The 15,844-nt window shown below is 43.0% G+C and overlaps 1 protein-coding gene across 1 annotated transcript in view; it reads right to left on the reverse strand.

The window, feature by feature from the left end:
* The window catches only part of cacna1ea (calcium channel, voltage-dependent, R type, alpha 1E subunit a), a 136,244-nt gene that overhangs the window by 82,279 nt on the left and 38,121 nt on the right, over window positions 1–15,844 (reverse strand). Inside the window, exons 3-5 of the mRNA XM_081707591.1 lie at window positions 14,944–15,210; window positions 8,573–8,678; window positions 4,563–4,702 (exon numbers count right to left, since the gene is read on the reverse strand). Coding sequence (XP_081563717.1) covers window positions 4,563–4,702; window positions 8,573–8,678; window positions 14,944–15,210 — 513 coding nt within the window. The remainder of the gene's footprint in view (window positions 1–4,562; window positions 4,703–8,572; window positions 8,679–14,943; window positions 15,211–15,844) is intronic.

The following is a 15,844-nucleotide window of genomic DNA, read 5'->3' on the forward strand; positions in this document are numbered from 1 at the left end:
GTTGCTTTCCTTGTTTACTTCTGTTACCTGTATCTTCGTCATAAATATTGCTTGTTTATCTTACATAGCCCGGTTCTGTGTTATTCCTGCTTGTCTAAGTCCTTATGCTCATAGTTATATTCATCATTGTTGTTCTCCGTTAGTGTTCCCTAAGTGTATGCCACTTTTTCCCAGTTCTCTTACTCACCTCGTTAGCCTGTTGTTCTGTCTGTCCTTTGTTCTGCTTTTGTTTGCACATTTGTTATTAAATCTATTATTAATTATATTCTTAGTTACATTCCTTATGGCATCACTCATTAGTTCCGTTTCACTTACCATCCAGCACATTGGCACTTCGCAAGTGTGTTCGCACATCACCCCTCCCTCTTTACATTAGAAGACACCTGTGTAAGTCCAGTGGTCTTCCTATAAACATTATTCTCCCTGAGGGGTCCATTAATGAGCCATTCAAGCCTAGTTTTCACTGCATATGGTCCTTTGTCTACACAGGAAACAACCTGCCATGGTTCCTTAGTCTTGGGTGCATTAGTCCCAAGGAGATGATCCATCCCTGCTTGAATATTTAGTAAATGCGCTTGACTAAGATGAGGTCATGTATCCACTTCTTGTCTAGGTCCCCCCCCCCCCCCCCCATGTGCCGGCATTGCCATTTGAGAGAAAATGTTATGCAATTCCAAAAAGTCATTACTGTCTAGACTACTGATCTCTAAACCGGACACCAAGTGACTGTTTAGGATCGTCTCTCCTCCCGTGGTCTTCAGGAAAATGCTTGTGTTCTTCCCAGTGAACCTGAGTGCTGCCATCAGCTTTTCTGTGCAGAATGCAGTGCTACCTGAGCCCAGGAATATGCAAGTCATCAGCGCCTTGTTGTCTTTTTTACCTTTGACCTGAATTAGAACAACTACCAGGATGTTATCAACATTATTGCCTCCAGTAGCTTCCTGGGGCTTTATCTCTGTACCAACACATCCACTGACCACAGACTGACCTTCACCATTGTCCGATGACTTGCCTTTGTACTTCACTTCATTGGACCCAGCCTTGGTCTTTATGTGCAAAACAGTAGGGTGTATCGTCCGATAGTCTTTCTTTTCCTTACAGGCTTTGCTCATGTGTCCTAGTTTCAAACAGCTGAAGCACAGACCATTATTTATTTATTTTTAATCAGTCTTCTCTCTGTGAAGACACCTTTTATCTTCTTTCAGTACTCCATTGCATGCTGTTCTCCTCGGCAGAAAAGTTTAGAAAATGCACAAAGTCAACTCACTGTAGTTGGCTTTTCCTCCATTAGATTCTCTACTCCTGTTGTGGCAGTAGTGAAATCTCTCAGAACGCCTCTTCTTGAATGACCTTTCATTACTGTAAGCTTTAGCTTGGCTCTTGGGTCCCTCTGTTATGCTCCCGAACATGAGGTGCAAAGCTTCTTTTGCTTGCTTATTTCTGAAATCCACAAGGTCACTGAACTTGACCATGTTGCTGCTTATCTAAAATACCACAGTCTAGGCTTCTCCACCGTTCGCTCAGCTTGTACGGAAGTTTGCCAATGATGACTCATGTCTCCATATGTAGACAACACCATATCAGATCTTCGGGCTGCCCACTTGTGTACTGTTTCAAGTAGGACAGCCGACCTCTGTAATTATCTGTCTTATCCTCTACACCATATTCAAAAGCCCTGAAAAACACCCTCTATTCCATGGGGTCGCCTGTAAGTATCGGAGTATTCTGGGGCAATTCAAGTTCAAGTTCGGTTTATTCGATGGGGTAGCGAGTCTTTATTCTCTCACTTGGAATTGATGACGGCTGCTGTGGGTCCTATAGACTCTTGTTCTGGCTGTGTGGCAATAACAGATACCGACTTCATGTTCCCTCTCTACACATGATCCAGAACTACGAGGAATCTGTTTAGGCTGCCTGCAACCTTTCGGCTCAGAGCGGGTAGCTGTTCCACTTCCATCGGGACTAAACTCCAGATGTGACCTGAAGACTCTCAAACTCATCTAGCACTTTAACTTTAGAACCCGATGCTACCAAGCAGTCTGTATTTCTAGTTCTTCTTTCTGTAGCTTTATTGTAGCGAAAATAGCTTTACCTTAATTTCTTGTTCACCAAGCACATGTTTTTGTCTTGGAGCAGATGCTGGAGCAACATGGCTCCCTCCAAGTCAGTTTTCAGACGAGAAGGCGATGCAGACAAAGATGCTTTTGAATGTACTGAGGAAGATGCCATAGAGCCTAGTTAATGTGAGGAGACGGACACAGCAGATACACTACATGAAGGCCTGACCTTGTCATTGTGCTTCTCAGACTTAGCCATACACAGATAAACCTTTTCCATCCATATCTTAACCTTTTCTGTGAAGCCCTTAGTCTTGGGCTGAAATCAACTCTTCTGATCCTCATTCATTTCATCTTCTGATTTCTGCTGTAGTAATACTCGCAAAACTCTCTGAACAGCTTGTTGAACTGAACTACTAACGTTGTCTGAACGGTTGCCATCACCTTCGTTCATTAATTGAAGCATCTGATTAATGTTTCCTGTGAGCTGGTCCAGCTTAGCGTTCCACTTGCTAACTCTCCATTGCAATCTTGCATCAATAGGAGTGAGTTTTCCATCATAAATATTGAAACCTGTGCTAAGCTTGTACTTACTGAACAGTTCACTGGAATGGAGTAGTAACAATTACTTCAGTAAGCTGGTCAGCGCTCATGCTTTAGCTACCAAAAAAGATGGGTAAACAACAGCGCTTACTTTCGTTCTTACTCGCTGCACGCAGTGAACCATAGCTTTGCTTCCTACCATGACTAAGACATTTTAATAATCCTTATTCCAAATGTGGGATTCACAGCAGTTTCTTGTATGCATTTGTAAACGGAAAAGAGAAGCTTCCACAGGAGGCAGCATAAAAAGTACAAACAATAAATGTATTTATTCCAGGTTAGTAACCAATCACATCACAAGGAAAAAACATTTTTTTAAAGTTATTCCTAATTCGAAATGCAAAATGGTAAGAAAACTGTGTTGCTCCCAGGACTACTGTCTTCCCTGAAAAACCAAACAAAACTGAGAGCTAAAAAAATAACAGCATGAACTAACTTAAAATTTAAAGTGACAGTATTCAGAATGTTATGAGCATAATCCAAAATTTAAAGAAAAGCATCTTATAACTTGTACTTAAACAACACAAATTACACTCAAGCTGTCTATATGATATTATGCACTAGCGATAATTTATGTATTTGTACTATTACCACAACACTCTAAATGTAATACAAAATACAAACAAACAAAGATAATAGTACAGTTTGTACATGCCTATAGTGCTTTGGCTCCCACAGAGAGTGTGTATGTACATGTGTTCTTGTCTATTTTTGTATTTCTAAATGGATTTTTTTTTGAGTAAGCATGCATAAATCAACACAGATACAAATATCAGCCACTCACCCAATCATACTCAGCCCACCATATCCACCCCTCACCCAATCATTCTCAGCCCACCATACCCACCCACTCACACTCAGCCCACTATACCCACCCACTCACACTCAGCCCACCATACCCACCCAATCATTCTCAGCCCACCATATCCACCCACTCACACTCAGCCCACTATACCCACCCACTCACACTCAGCCCACTATACCCACCCACTCACACTCAGCCCACCATACCCACCCAATCATTCTCAGCCCACCATATCCACCCACTCACCCACTCACACTCAGCCCACCATACCCACCCACTCACCCACTCACACTCAGCCCACCATACCCACCCACTCACACTCAGCCCACCATACCCACCCAATCATTCTCAGCCCACCATATCCACCCACTCACACTCAGCCCACCATATCCACCCAACCATTCTCAGCCCACCATATCCACCCACTCACACTCAGCCCACTATACCCACCCACTCACACTCAGCCCACCATACCCACCCAATCATTCTTAGCCCGCCATATCCACCCACTCACCCACTCACTCTCAGCCCACCATATCCACCCACTCACCCACCCAATCATTCTCAGCCCACCATACCCACCCAATCATTCTCAGCCCACCATACCCACTCAATCATTCTCAGCCCACCATATCCACCCAATCATTCTCAGCCCACCATACCCACCCACTCACCCCATCAAAATGAGCCTATCACACCCACCCACACACTCACTTTTACTAACCTACATGTCCGCACCCACTCTCTCCATCAAATTTACTCATTTATCCCATTAACAGCCCCACCCACTCACCCCATCATATTCACTGACTCAGCCTCACCTACTTATCCTATAATATTAACATACTCAGCCCCACCCAATTATCCAATTATAATAAATATACTCATCCCCACCCTCTCACCACCTAATTGACTACTTCACCATAATCACACAGTCCTAGTAGAGCCGGTAAGGCAGTGTGCTAGCAATACCACCGTCATGATTGGATTGCAAAGGGAAGCACTAAGATAGCATACTGGCAGATATTTAACATCACTCTGGATGAGTGCATCTGGCAGTGCTGTAAATGTAAAGAGTTAGTTCAGCAGGTACTCACCCACTCAGCACGACAATGAAGTCCATGACGTTCCAGCCGTTTCTAAGGTACGAACCCTTATGGAACACGAAGCCCAAAGCCACAATCTTTATTGCAGCTTCAAAACAAAACATTCCAATGAAGCAGGGCTCCGTCTTCTCCTGCCCAAGGAAGAGAAGTGTCAGTCAGGCCACCAGGACACAAGACACAGTAAAATATAACAGTGCAAAGAACAATCTGTACACAGTCCACACAAACACTAAAGAAGTCACTTAAATCTGAGATATATATATATATAATCTCCATCCATATCTTAGCTGTTCCCAGGACTTGTGGACCGAGATCTCAGATGTTGTTCCTGGGATCTGTTGGAGGCATTCACCCAGTTTGGAGGATACAGCCCCTAGTGCTCCAGTTACCAGGAGAACCACAGTTGCCTTCACCATCTACATCATTTGCAGCTCTTCTCTCAGAGCTTGGTAATTTTTGAGCTTTTCATTTTCCTTGGTCCTGATGTTATCACTTGGGATTGGAAAGTTGATTGGAAAGTTGAGCTTACTGGGCTTGAACACCTCCCTCTGCAACTGGATCCTGAATTTCTTGACTGGTAGACCTCAGTTTGTCCGGATTGGGAGCAGCACTTCCAACACCACCACACTGAGTACTGGTGCTCCCCAGGGCAGCATACTCAGCCCTCTGCTGTACACACTGCTGACTCATGACTATGCAGCGATGCACAGTTCGAATCATATCATCAAGTTCGCTGATGACACGACCGTGGTGGGTCTCATCAACAAAGACAACGAGTCAGCATACAGAGAGGAGGTGCGAGACCTGGTGAGCTGCTGTAAGGTCAACAACCTGTATCTGAATGTTGACAAGACAAAAGAAATGGTTGTTGACTTCAGGAGAGCAAGGTGAGATCAATCCCCGCTTGCCATCAATGGCTCCTCAGTGGAGATCGTCAAGAACATCAAGTTCCTTGGTGTTCACATAGCGGGGAACCTCACCTGAACCCTGAACACCAGTTCCATCACCAAGAGAGCCCAGCAACATCTTTACTTCCTTCGGAAGCTGAGGGAAGCCCATCTCCCATCACCCATCCCCACTACCTTCTACAGAGGTACTGTAGAGAGCATCCTGAGCAGCTGCATCATTACCTGGTTTGGGAACTGCACCGCCTTTGACCGCAAGACCCTCCAAAGAATAGTGAGAACAGCTGAGAAGATCATTGGGGTCTCCCTTCCCTCCATCACAAACATCTACATAACACGCTGCATCTGGAAAGCCACCAACATTGTGAAAGACCCCACACACCCCTCACATGAACTGTTCACCCTTTTGCCATCTGGAAGAAGGTACCGCAGCATCCAGTCCCGCACCTCCAGACTGTGCAACAGCTTCTTCCCAGAAGCCATTAGACTCCTGAACTCTGGCTAACTCCAATTCCAATTCAGATTCCAAAATGGGCACTTTTATACATGCTTATAGACAGTCTCTCTCACACACACACACACACATACATACATATCTATACACACACTCACACATTGTTTTGCATCGGACTAGTGCTGAAGTCAAACCTCACACAAATAAACTATGCACTTCTGTTGCAGTCTTGCACATTATCCTACTTGCTGCTAGAGTACTGTACTAAACCAGCACTGTACTCTGAACTGTTCTGGCTGCTACCGGTGACTGCTATGTTCAGGGTAGCATGTCACTGATTGCTATGCACAACTCGCTTTACATATGCCCAGTACTGTGTACAGCACTAAATAATTGCACTGTCTACTCATTTTGTATTTGTCCTGTATTTATTATTATTTATTTTATTTTTTATTTTTTAATAACATTTTGCACTATATTGGACTGTTTGCACTTGTGTAGCATGTTGTCTGTTGCACTGTTGTTTTTGTGTTGCACCATGGTCCTGGAGGAACATTGTCTCGTTTTTGTTGTGTACTTGTATATAGCTGAAATGACAGTAAAACCTCTTTGAACTTGGACTTGCTACATCCATCACTAGAGCCCTCTTCTGCTCTTTGTCAATTTTTTGTCAGCCTTGATCTGGATGTCCCATAGGATCCTAGCTTGGTCATTCTCCTTTGGGGGGTATGTCCCATTTTGACCTCAGAACTTCCAGCCTGTACTCAGCACAGATGTTTCTGTACACTATGCCAGCCACATGGTTATGGTGATCTATGTACGCTCTTGCCTGCCTGCATCTTGCACCCCGCTGTTATGTGCTGGATTGAATCAGGGGTGTCTACACAGCCTGCATCTAGTGTCCTGCCTGGTGTGGTAGATTCCAGCCTCTATTGATCTTGTATTCAGAGTTTTTTCCTGTCCTGCCATGATGAGTGCCTCCATGCTGTCTTTCAGTCCAGCCTTTTCCAGCAACTATCTGCTAGTGGTACAGACCATGCAGGGGTTTTTCCCTCCCTTGATGGTCCCTGTTCCTCCTCACTTCCAACCTCCTCGGGTTTCTGCTGTCTGAGGTGTCACTAAGTGCTCCATCACTTGGGGCCATCTTCTCTCTTGAATGTTTTATCCTGGTTAGCGGCTCTGATGGAGGTGGCTGAAGGTTGCTCCATTTCATAGCCAGTATCCATAGTACTGAGGGGGTTCAACGTGTGGGGCATTGAATCCTGGGTTTCTGGTAGTCAATCCAGGTGGTACACAGGTAGTAGTGCTGCATTCACGTCTTCCAGCAGCCTTTTAGGTAGCTTACATGGTCGTGGTAGTCTGCTACGAGCCATGATCTTCAATCACAAGTCAGTAGATCTGGTGTTAAACTTAGGGCAAGGGTCCATTGGGTCTTGGATGACCTTACTGACACTGGATGACCCATGGATCCATTGGGTCGTGGGTGACCTTGCTGAACTGCACAATGTCCAAGCCAGTGTGATTCTTGTTATGAACTCTCATTGTTAGTGAGGTAGGTGGGTAGCATTAAGGACTTTGCCTAAGGACCACACTTAAGACACCCTGGTCAGGATTCAAACCCCTGACCTCCTGTACGGACATCAGTGGTGTAACCCACTGAGTGGTTACAGAGGCTTCTATATATTACAGTGGCAAGTATTTAGTGTGACTCCCCCTTACACTTGAGCAATCGCACCTGAAGATGACTGCAGAAAACTTCAGGACCATCTCCGCAAAAGAATTCAAGATGTACTTAGTGGCAGGAGAGGTCACACTAAATACTGACATTGCTTTTGTGTATTTTGTGTACATATTTCTGGTATTTTCTGCTTGTGCATTAATAAACAGAGTTAGAAATAATATGGTCATTATACCATACATTGCTAACAGACAGTGAGAAGTGAGACAGCATGAGTACTGTGTTAGACAGGGAGACTGTGATGTCTTAAAGGTAACATAGCTTCCAGCTACGATGACCTTGTTGATGTGTGTGGGAAGACGGCCACACCACAACCATTCAGTTACAAAAGAAGAATAATTTTCCCCCCAGTGAAACCATGCACGAGTGTTTCAGACACACCCACACAAACAGGCTGAATGAATAGAGAGGCAGTTCAGATGAGGGCAGTTTAGCTGAGGACAACTCAATACAAGTGCATCTGTTAAGCTGTCAGCTAACAGGTGAGTAAATGTTCTCAACACTATCAGCCAACAGGTGTGTAAATATTCCGTATGTTTTTAGCTAAAAAGTGTGCCATAAGAATATACTGATAATTAATTACTCACCTCTCCTAAAGTATGCTTATGTGTATGCAAATGCATAAGGGTGTATGTATATGAAGTAAATGTGTGTATATGATGATTAGATGATGGTATGTGATATGGATGTATGTGGTGTGAATGTGTGATTTGTATGTGGTATGGGTGTATGTGTGTGTGAGGTGTGTGTGTGTGTTTGTGTGCATGAATGGTAACTCTTAACTCCTCTTGTCATCTCCATGCAATATGTGTGTGTTTGCTGATCATGATGGTGTGTGTGTGTGTGTGTGTATTTGATGATGGTGTGGGTGTGTGTATGCATGCATGCGCGCGTGTTCTCTCACCAGTCTTTTTGACATGGGTGTCTTGTCCTCTCCAGGCAGGTGCTGTTCCAGCGCCAGTACGATACAGTTAGCGATGATGGTGGCCAGGATCATGTACTCAAACGGAGTGCAGGCGAGGTTAAGGAAACTGACATCCCGCACAGCAAAGCTGCTCCTCGAATCTACTGCCCAGAGAAATACCACCACACACCTACAGGACGTTCAGCAGTCACAGAACTACATATCCCCACCAGGCAAGTTATCTGAACAGTTGAGTGCAAACTAAACTTACACAAATTTCCCCAAATGTAGTTTTTCTGCTAGTATGTTTGTCCTCAAGGCTAAGATGGTGTACAAATAAGGGAAGGTTAGACACATCAATTAGCACTACACGCTGAAATAGTCACATACTTGCCTCAAAATACATTTAGATGCTCAGTGACTTGTCTGTAAGTGAATAGACCTGCTTGTGTAGTTTCTAACTCTGCACCACATACCGTTCACTATGGAGACGGAGAATAATTAGGAATAAAGGGAGGAAAAGCAACAGAAAGAGAAGCCTGGAAGGATAGTGAGCAGGGAAGACAGCTAAAGTACAGGAGACTTCTGAGAGCACCTTGGACAGCTCCCGGAGATAGAAAAGTGGTATCCGTGGCAACAAGCTCTAGCCCCTTCACCGGGAGTCAACAGCGCTCCTCCCCTCAGTGCTGTTCCCACCACAGCACTGCCACACCCCCCTCTGACACCCCACCGTCATCCTCTCAAACACACCACAACACTCCCGTTAATGCCACTGACGCTTCTGTAGCTGTGTCACACACACTGCAGTATATATGCAGGCACAGCACACCCAGGCACAGTGTGAACACTATACCCAGGAAACATCCCAATCAGACAGCTACATGGAGATAAATCTACACCTACCCAGGATAGTTGAAATGACCATGACTCAACAGTCTGGAAGCCCAAACAGAATCTCCACATTTTCAGGAGCTGGGAAAGGAGTGAAGGTTTTGGAAAGCACCTAGTTCATTACTGTCGTCAGTATCACAAATACAGCTTGAAGTGTAGACACAGACACGTAAAGTGTTCATATGCTGCAATGCTATGATCCGTTACCTCAAGAGAATTGTGTGTCACTCACTCAAGTGGGTCACACATAAAAGATAGTCTTAGCATTTGTTGATGTCTTTCTCTCATTCCGTTTTCTTTTTCGCCTTTGTGCTTTCTCTCGCCATCTCCAGTCTCGCTCTCTCTCTGTCTCTCTCTCTCTCTCTGTCTGTGTGTGTGAAATGTGTTTAAAAATAGCAATAGAACACAATGCACCTGGGTGAGTTTTTCATACTTTCTCCAAATGTTGCTACAGCAAGGTGAAAATAATAGTGCAAGCTTGAAAAATCGGCCAGATACAGGCGCTCACAGAACTGAATATCTGTAACATCACTTTTAACACATTTTAAAGAATAATTTGTACAGGAAATCTGTAATTAGACCAAATTACCACACAGCATAGATATAAACATCAATCCCAGATGTAAACATAAATGCAACATTCCACAAAAGTTTGAAAGAATGCATTTCCTTATTTCCCTTAAAATTAAAATTATTTAACGTAAGATGGAACAATGACGACTATTAAAATTGTTATATAATGCAGTTTATTCACCTAGTTCATCAACTGCTGCCCATAAAGCAGAAACTGTGAGAAATTTTGGAGAATTCAAGTCCAAAGTGGAGAATTTGGAGAATTCAAGTCCAAAGAAACTGAGAAACTTTGGAGAATTCAAGCCAGTGGCAGGTATATTAGCAGGTTGAAACAGAATGTAACTCCATTTTGGTCACTTATGAAGCTGGTCTTTGGTCAGAACTACTGAGGGACCCCAGGGTTCAGGAAAATACAGAAAGTTATTTCCTCCTGAATTTTTACTTCTCTGACCTGAAAAACTTCAGACACAGCAGATTCATACTGGATCTAAATATCAACAATTGGTGTTAATCACTTATATTTTTCCACTTACTAACCCTAACTAACTTATTTCGCCCATGTGGCTTGACAGGAAGTAGCATGAAAAGGCCATGAAAAGGTCACCACTCTTCTTCCCACGAGGACTGGACCATCCTACATCCTCGCTGTTCTGTTCCATTTCAAGAAGAAATAATGAGCTTAAAATAATTCAAAACAGGTCCGTCTTCCAGAAGTGTTTCTTTTTTGCTGCCGTTTTACCTGAGTGCAGCATTTAATACAACTGACCATTATATTCCTGTAAGCTTTCAAATATTTCTTGGTTGAGGTAGAAAGGTTCCTGTTTGGCTGACATATTACCAGTTAGACAGACTAAACAAGGACTTTTCAGAGGCAAAATCAGTGTAATGGTGTCCCACAAGTTTATGTTTGAATTCCCTCATTATTCTGTCTTTACATATGCCTTGGACATATTAATGTGTAAACAATGTTGACTTTCATGATTAGCAGTTTTATACTGTTGGCCCCTTTGAATCAGTTTGGCCTGAATGGTTTCAGCAGAATGGAAGCCTGTTAAAGACATAAAAGTCTGTATGACCAGAAACATCCTTCTTTTACATTCTGCTAAATCAGTGGCACTGATACTGGGTACTGACATTGGATATTAAGCAGCCAAAATGTGGATTTCCGTTTTATCCTCAACCCTGTATTTTAGCTGCATCCAAAACCTTCAGTTAAGGTAGTGTTTCTGTGTTTTTACTTTCAGTGTTTTAAGCCTGAAAATTCTGGTAGTTAAAAGTATGAGACCCAATAAATTGAGAAATGTTGAGACATTACACACATTCAATAACACATTACACCCTAGTCTCATCAGTACCACAATCAAGCCATCATCGGTATAAATCTGAAGCCTCCTATAAACGCGATATCCCAGTATTTCTCTGCTCACTACAAACTAACACTCCAAGAGACATGTCTCAAACTAAAAAGCCCTAAGAGATATGCGTCAAACTAGCACTATTGAGTGAGATGTCTGACACTAACATTCCCTCATAAACTTGTCTCAAACCAACATGCCCCATGAGACATATCTAAAACTAGCACTCATTAGGTGGCATGTCTCAGACTAACATGCCCCAACAAGACACGTCTCAAACTGACACGCCCCAACAAGACACGTCTCAAACTAAGAGTCATTAGGTGACACATCTCAAACTAAGAGTCATTAGGTGACACGTCTCAAACTAAGAGTCATTAGGTGACACGTCTCAAACTAAGAGTCATTAGGTGACACGTCTCAAACTAAGAGTCATTAGGTGACATCTCAAACTAAGAGTCATTAGGTGACACGTCTCAAAAAGAGGTAAAGGTGAACTGATGGTTTTATTTGCACCACAGAAATTACTGAAATAAAGGTCAAATAAATGACCATGAACCTGATGTTGTTTCAACTTGACCTGTTTGTCACCATTTTGTTGAGGGGGTGAACATTTTTCTTCCTCCAATGGGGGGGCAGAAAAAGTAAGAACCAATGAGCTATACCAAGTTTAAGTCTTTCCGAGTAAGACAGTATACATAATAAAACTTTATGTGAGTTAAGGACAGTTTACATTAGTATAAATGTATGCGAGTTAAGGACAGTGTAAATTTGTATACATTTATCAGTATAAATCTCATATAAAGATAAAGCCTCACAAGTTTTATCTGGGTTAGGGTTAAGGTAGCTGTACCATGAAGTCCCCTCCTCTCTACAAGGTGGTTTAAGGGAGTAATTGAAGCTCAATTATTGAGTGTGAGCTCTGTGGGGAACTTCCTTTCCTGCCCCACAGCAGGGATCAGAGGGAAACAGCTGCTGCCCCCACAAGCCCCGCTGCAGCTCTGTAATTCCATTAACCCCTCCCTTACCACCACCCTTCCGCATTCAACACATCCACCACATGAAACAATACAGTCTGGTCCCAACAGATCATTTAGGTAAGTTAATTTTCTAACCCAAATTGGTAATGTAAGCAGTGAAGGATGTTCAACAACAGTGCAATAACAGAGCAAAAACTAAACTGTATTATAAGCCATATTTATCACTTTCTCTAGTCATTTCCTGAGACTGAATTAGTAGTTCACCTGCTGTCTTAAATGTTTCAGAGCAAATGGATAATCAAACTGACATAAAATATGGTTTACTGTTTAATTTATGAATTGAGATCAGTCAGTATCACTGTCCTGCCTTCAATACCTCATACAAGCGACACCAAAACATACACTGCCCAAATACAAACTACTTCACGTAGTATACATCCAAACACAGCCTGCCCCCTCAGCATACAGCCCAACACCCAAAAATAGCCTATCCCCTCAGCAAAGTCCAACAACCAAACACAGCCTGCCCCCTCAGCATACAGCCAAACTCCTAGCACCCAAACACCATCAATCCTGCCAATAACCACTCACACCCATCTTACCCAAGGCATCCTCAATTACTGCTCTATAATCGTACAGCTAATAATTGGCATTACAACTGTGAAGAGATAAATAATTATGTTAGACATGTTGCAGGCAAGTGTTCCTCACTTTGAGGTTGGTGAAATGCAATATTAATGCATAGGTGTTCAGACCAGGACTATTCATGATGCTAAATATAGATCCTGAAATGAATAATCTAAGAATAGCAGATCTAAAAGGCCCAAATAATTCAAATCGAAAATGTCTAAATAATTCTGTTTACTAATAGTGGTTGATGGCACTTCATCAGCTCCCCAATGACAGACTGCAAACAGATTTCACACAGCTCCACCCAGGTGTTTTCTTCATGAACCACAACCCCAAGGAGATGGTTTTCTTCATGCCTCTGAAGAACAGGCTGGAGTTGTGTTTGCTGTGGTGGGGTGCCAACCCATTAAAGCGCTGTTAGCAAAGCTTGTGTCGTACTCGTCAAAAAGCCTGTGCTTTTATGAGAGAAGCACATCGCAGCACATTCCAGATCTGCTCGGTGACCATGCAGCACTGATCACCAGATCTAATTTGGCAGAAGCACAGAACACACGACTCGCATTTGCCGGACAAAGTCCGGGTTAACCCTGGCCCCGAGATGCTCACAGAGTTTAAGACTCCTGCAGGGTGGAGGGTGGCATCATGATGTACATCAATCAGTTTCTCTCTTCAGAATTTTAAACAGGTGGTGATTATGTTGTAAAAGGTGTTAACCATATGTTAAAGCAACGTGTTTCTCTTAAGGGTATAATTGCCCTTAAATTGTCTCTATGGTGGATATTTCTAACTCGTTGGTCAGTATAACATACATTGCAGACATTGAACTATTCATGCATTCTGGTATAGTTTCCTTCTTTATTAAAGTGTCACTGCTGGCAACCCTCTTTGACAAAGTCAACTGTAAGCCACATTATAATCAAAAGTCACACACATTACCTGTGGCCAAATAACTTTCTGAAGTGAAAAAGTCAACTGTCACCACAGTGTACGGAAATGCAGTTAATTAACCCTATGGCGAATTCAATTAACCCTAACCTTAATCCTAAGGCTAATGTAATTCTATTACAGTTATATTTCTCTGTCTGCCCTTTGTGAAGAACTCAGCCCTCTGATGCTAAATGCTCCATCATGCATTAAAGGTTTAGCAACTACGATATCACCCAGCAGTGACACACCTGGTCATGACCTGACACTCAATCATGTCTTTTAGCTTGTTCACACCACACTGAAGCTTTTCTGCAACCTCTCCGGCACTCTCACACTGCTGAGCCCAGCTTTGCATGCACTTCTAACAGTGACAGTAAATTCTCAAAGACTGTGTCAGGTGAGGAAACAAACAAAAGGTTGAGATATTCCTTTCTTCAATGTTAGAGATATTTACAATCTTCTCGTGTTATACAGTTTGTTTCCTGACATGGAGAATAAATAGATCTTTACTATATTTGTCTTAGCTTTTAGTAGCCATTAATCTCTCCACCATATTAGTCTGATATGCAATACACGAGGAAGATGAGGCCTAAATTAGCACTCTGGCTAAAGACCACAGTGGCGCTGTCCATGGTGCCAAACCACGCAGCCAGACGAAAGAGTAGGGCAACCTTAAAACTACCTGGAACCCCACCTTCAACCTAGCCCTTGTGTTAACTTTGATTTCACAATTTATAGATCATTATATACAGAGATATCAAGCATAGTATTAGAAAATCTTAGTGCCACATATATCAGGTGTGACAAAAAAAAAAAAAAAGGATATTTTGAACAGTTTCAAGCCTTCACGAACAAAACCAGCAAACACATTGTGAAGTGCCATGTTTTTGGGGTTTTGTTTACACATGTGACATTTGCATGTGCACAACTGATATAACTTGTGTATATACCCGATGTATTTGTAAATACGTGTTTTGTTACTGGCTGTTTTGTTACCATTAAGGCAAAAGGATATGGCCACTCTATTATCTTCTTGGCGTACTTCCTAACGACGTTGTCCTCACCGAAAATGAAGAGCGATCGGTTGACGGTGAAGCAGTTTTGCCTGACTGGAAGAGGGTTATACAGGGCCATAGTACGGGCTCGCTGCGCTTTGGTTTGTTTGAAAGCTGGAGAAACTCCACCTGTAGACACTGTAGGCGCCTCCCGGGCTCGACTGCGCTCCGATCCTCCGTCCCCGGCGCCCAGCAAGCCGGGGACATCATCTCCAAATCGCGCCATTCTGCGAGCCAAAAAAAAAAAAAAAAAAAGAACAGGCAGACAGAAGAAAAGATTATGCCTCGTGGAAAAGGGCGGGTACACTAGCGAATCATCACGCACAATATCGTCCACTGTGTGTCAATCCAGCATCAATTTAGGGCAACCGATTCTGAAAAGTGCACCCCACACACTCGCAGCATCCCCGCTTGCGCGAATCATCCACACTGCGCACAAACATGCAGAATATTCGAAAGCCTCAGCCTCCTCGAGCCCCTCCAGGTTAATTGAGTGATTAATCGCCTATGGCATCATCCGCCAAAAGCCACACGTATCTTATTCCAGTGGGTGCCCAATAAATTACCTATCACATTTCAGACTACTCGACAGTGAAACAGAAAACAAGAGTAAAAAAATAATAATCCAAGTCGCAATCGTACATCCCATGCAAACGAACATTTAAAGAACGATAAATACTTTTCCTAAACGATTCTCATGAAAAAGTCAGTGCTGATCAAGTCCGAGTAAAGCGCCACATTTGTTTGGTTTCCATTCGATTCAGCGAGATTCTGGATGGTGATGTCCGCTTGCCTTCTGTTTCAATCATAACCCTTAACGCAAAAGTTTTCTCGCTTTCCTGGTTTGCAAACACTTCTCCA

The sequence above is a fragment of the Electrophorus electricus genome, chromosome 25 (genome assembly GCF_041902795.1).
Source record: "Electrophorus electricus isolate QZ-2024a chromosome 25, ASM4190279v1, whole genome shotgun sequence".
NCBI lineage: Eukaryota > Metazoa > Chordata > Actinopteri > Gymnotiformes > Gymnotidae > Electrophorus > Electrophorus electricus.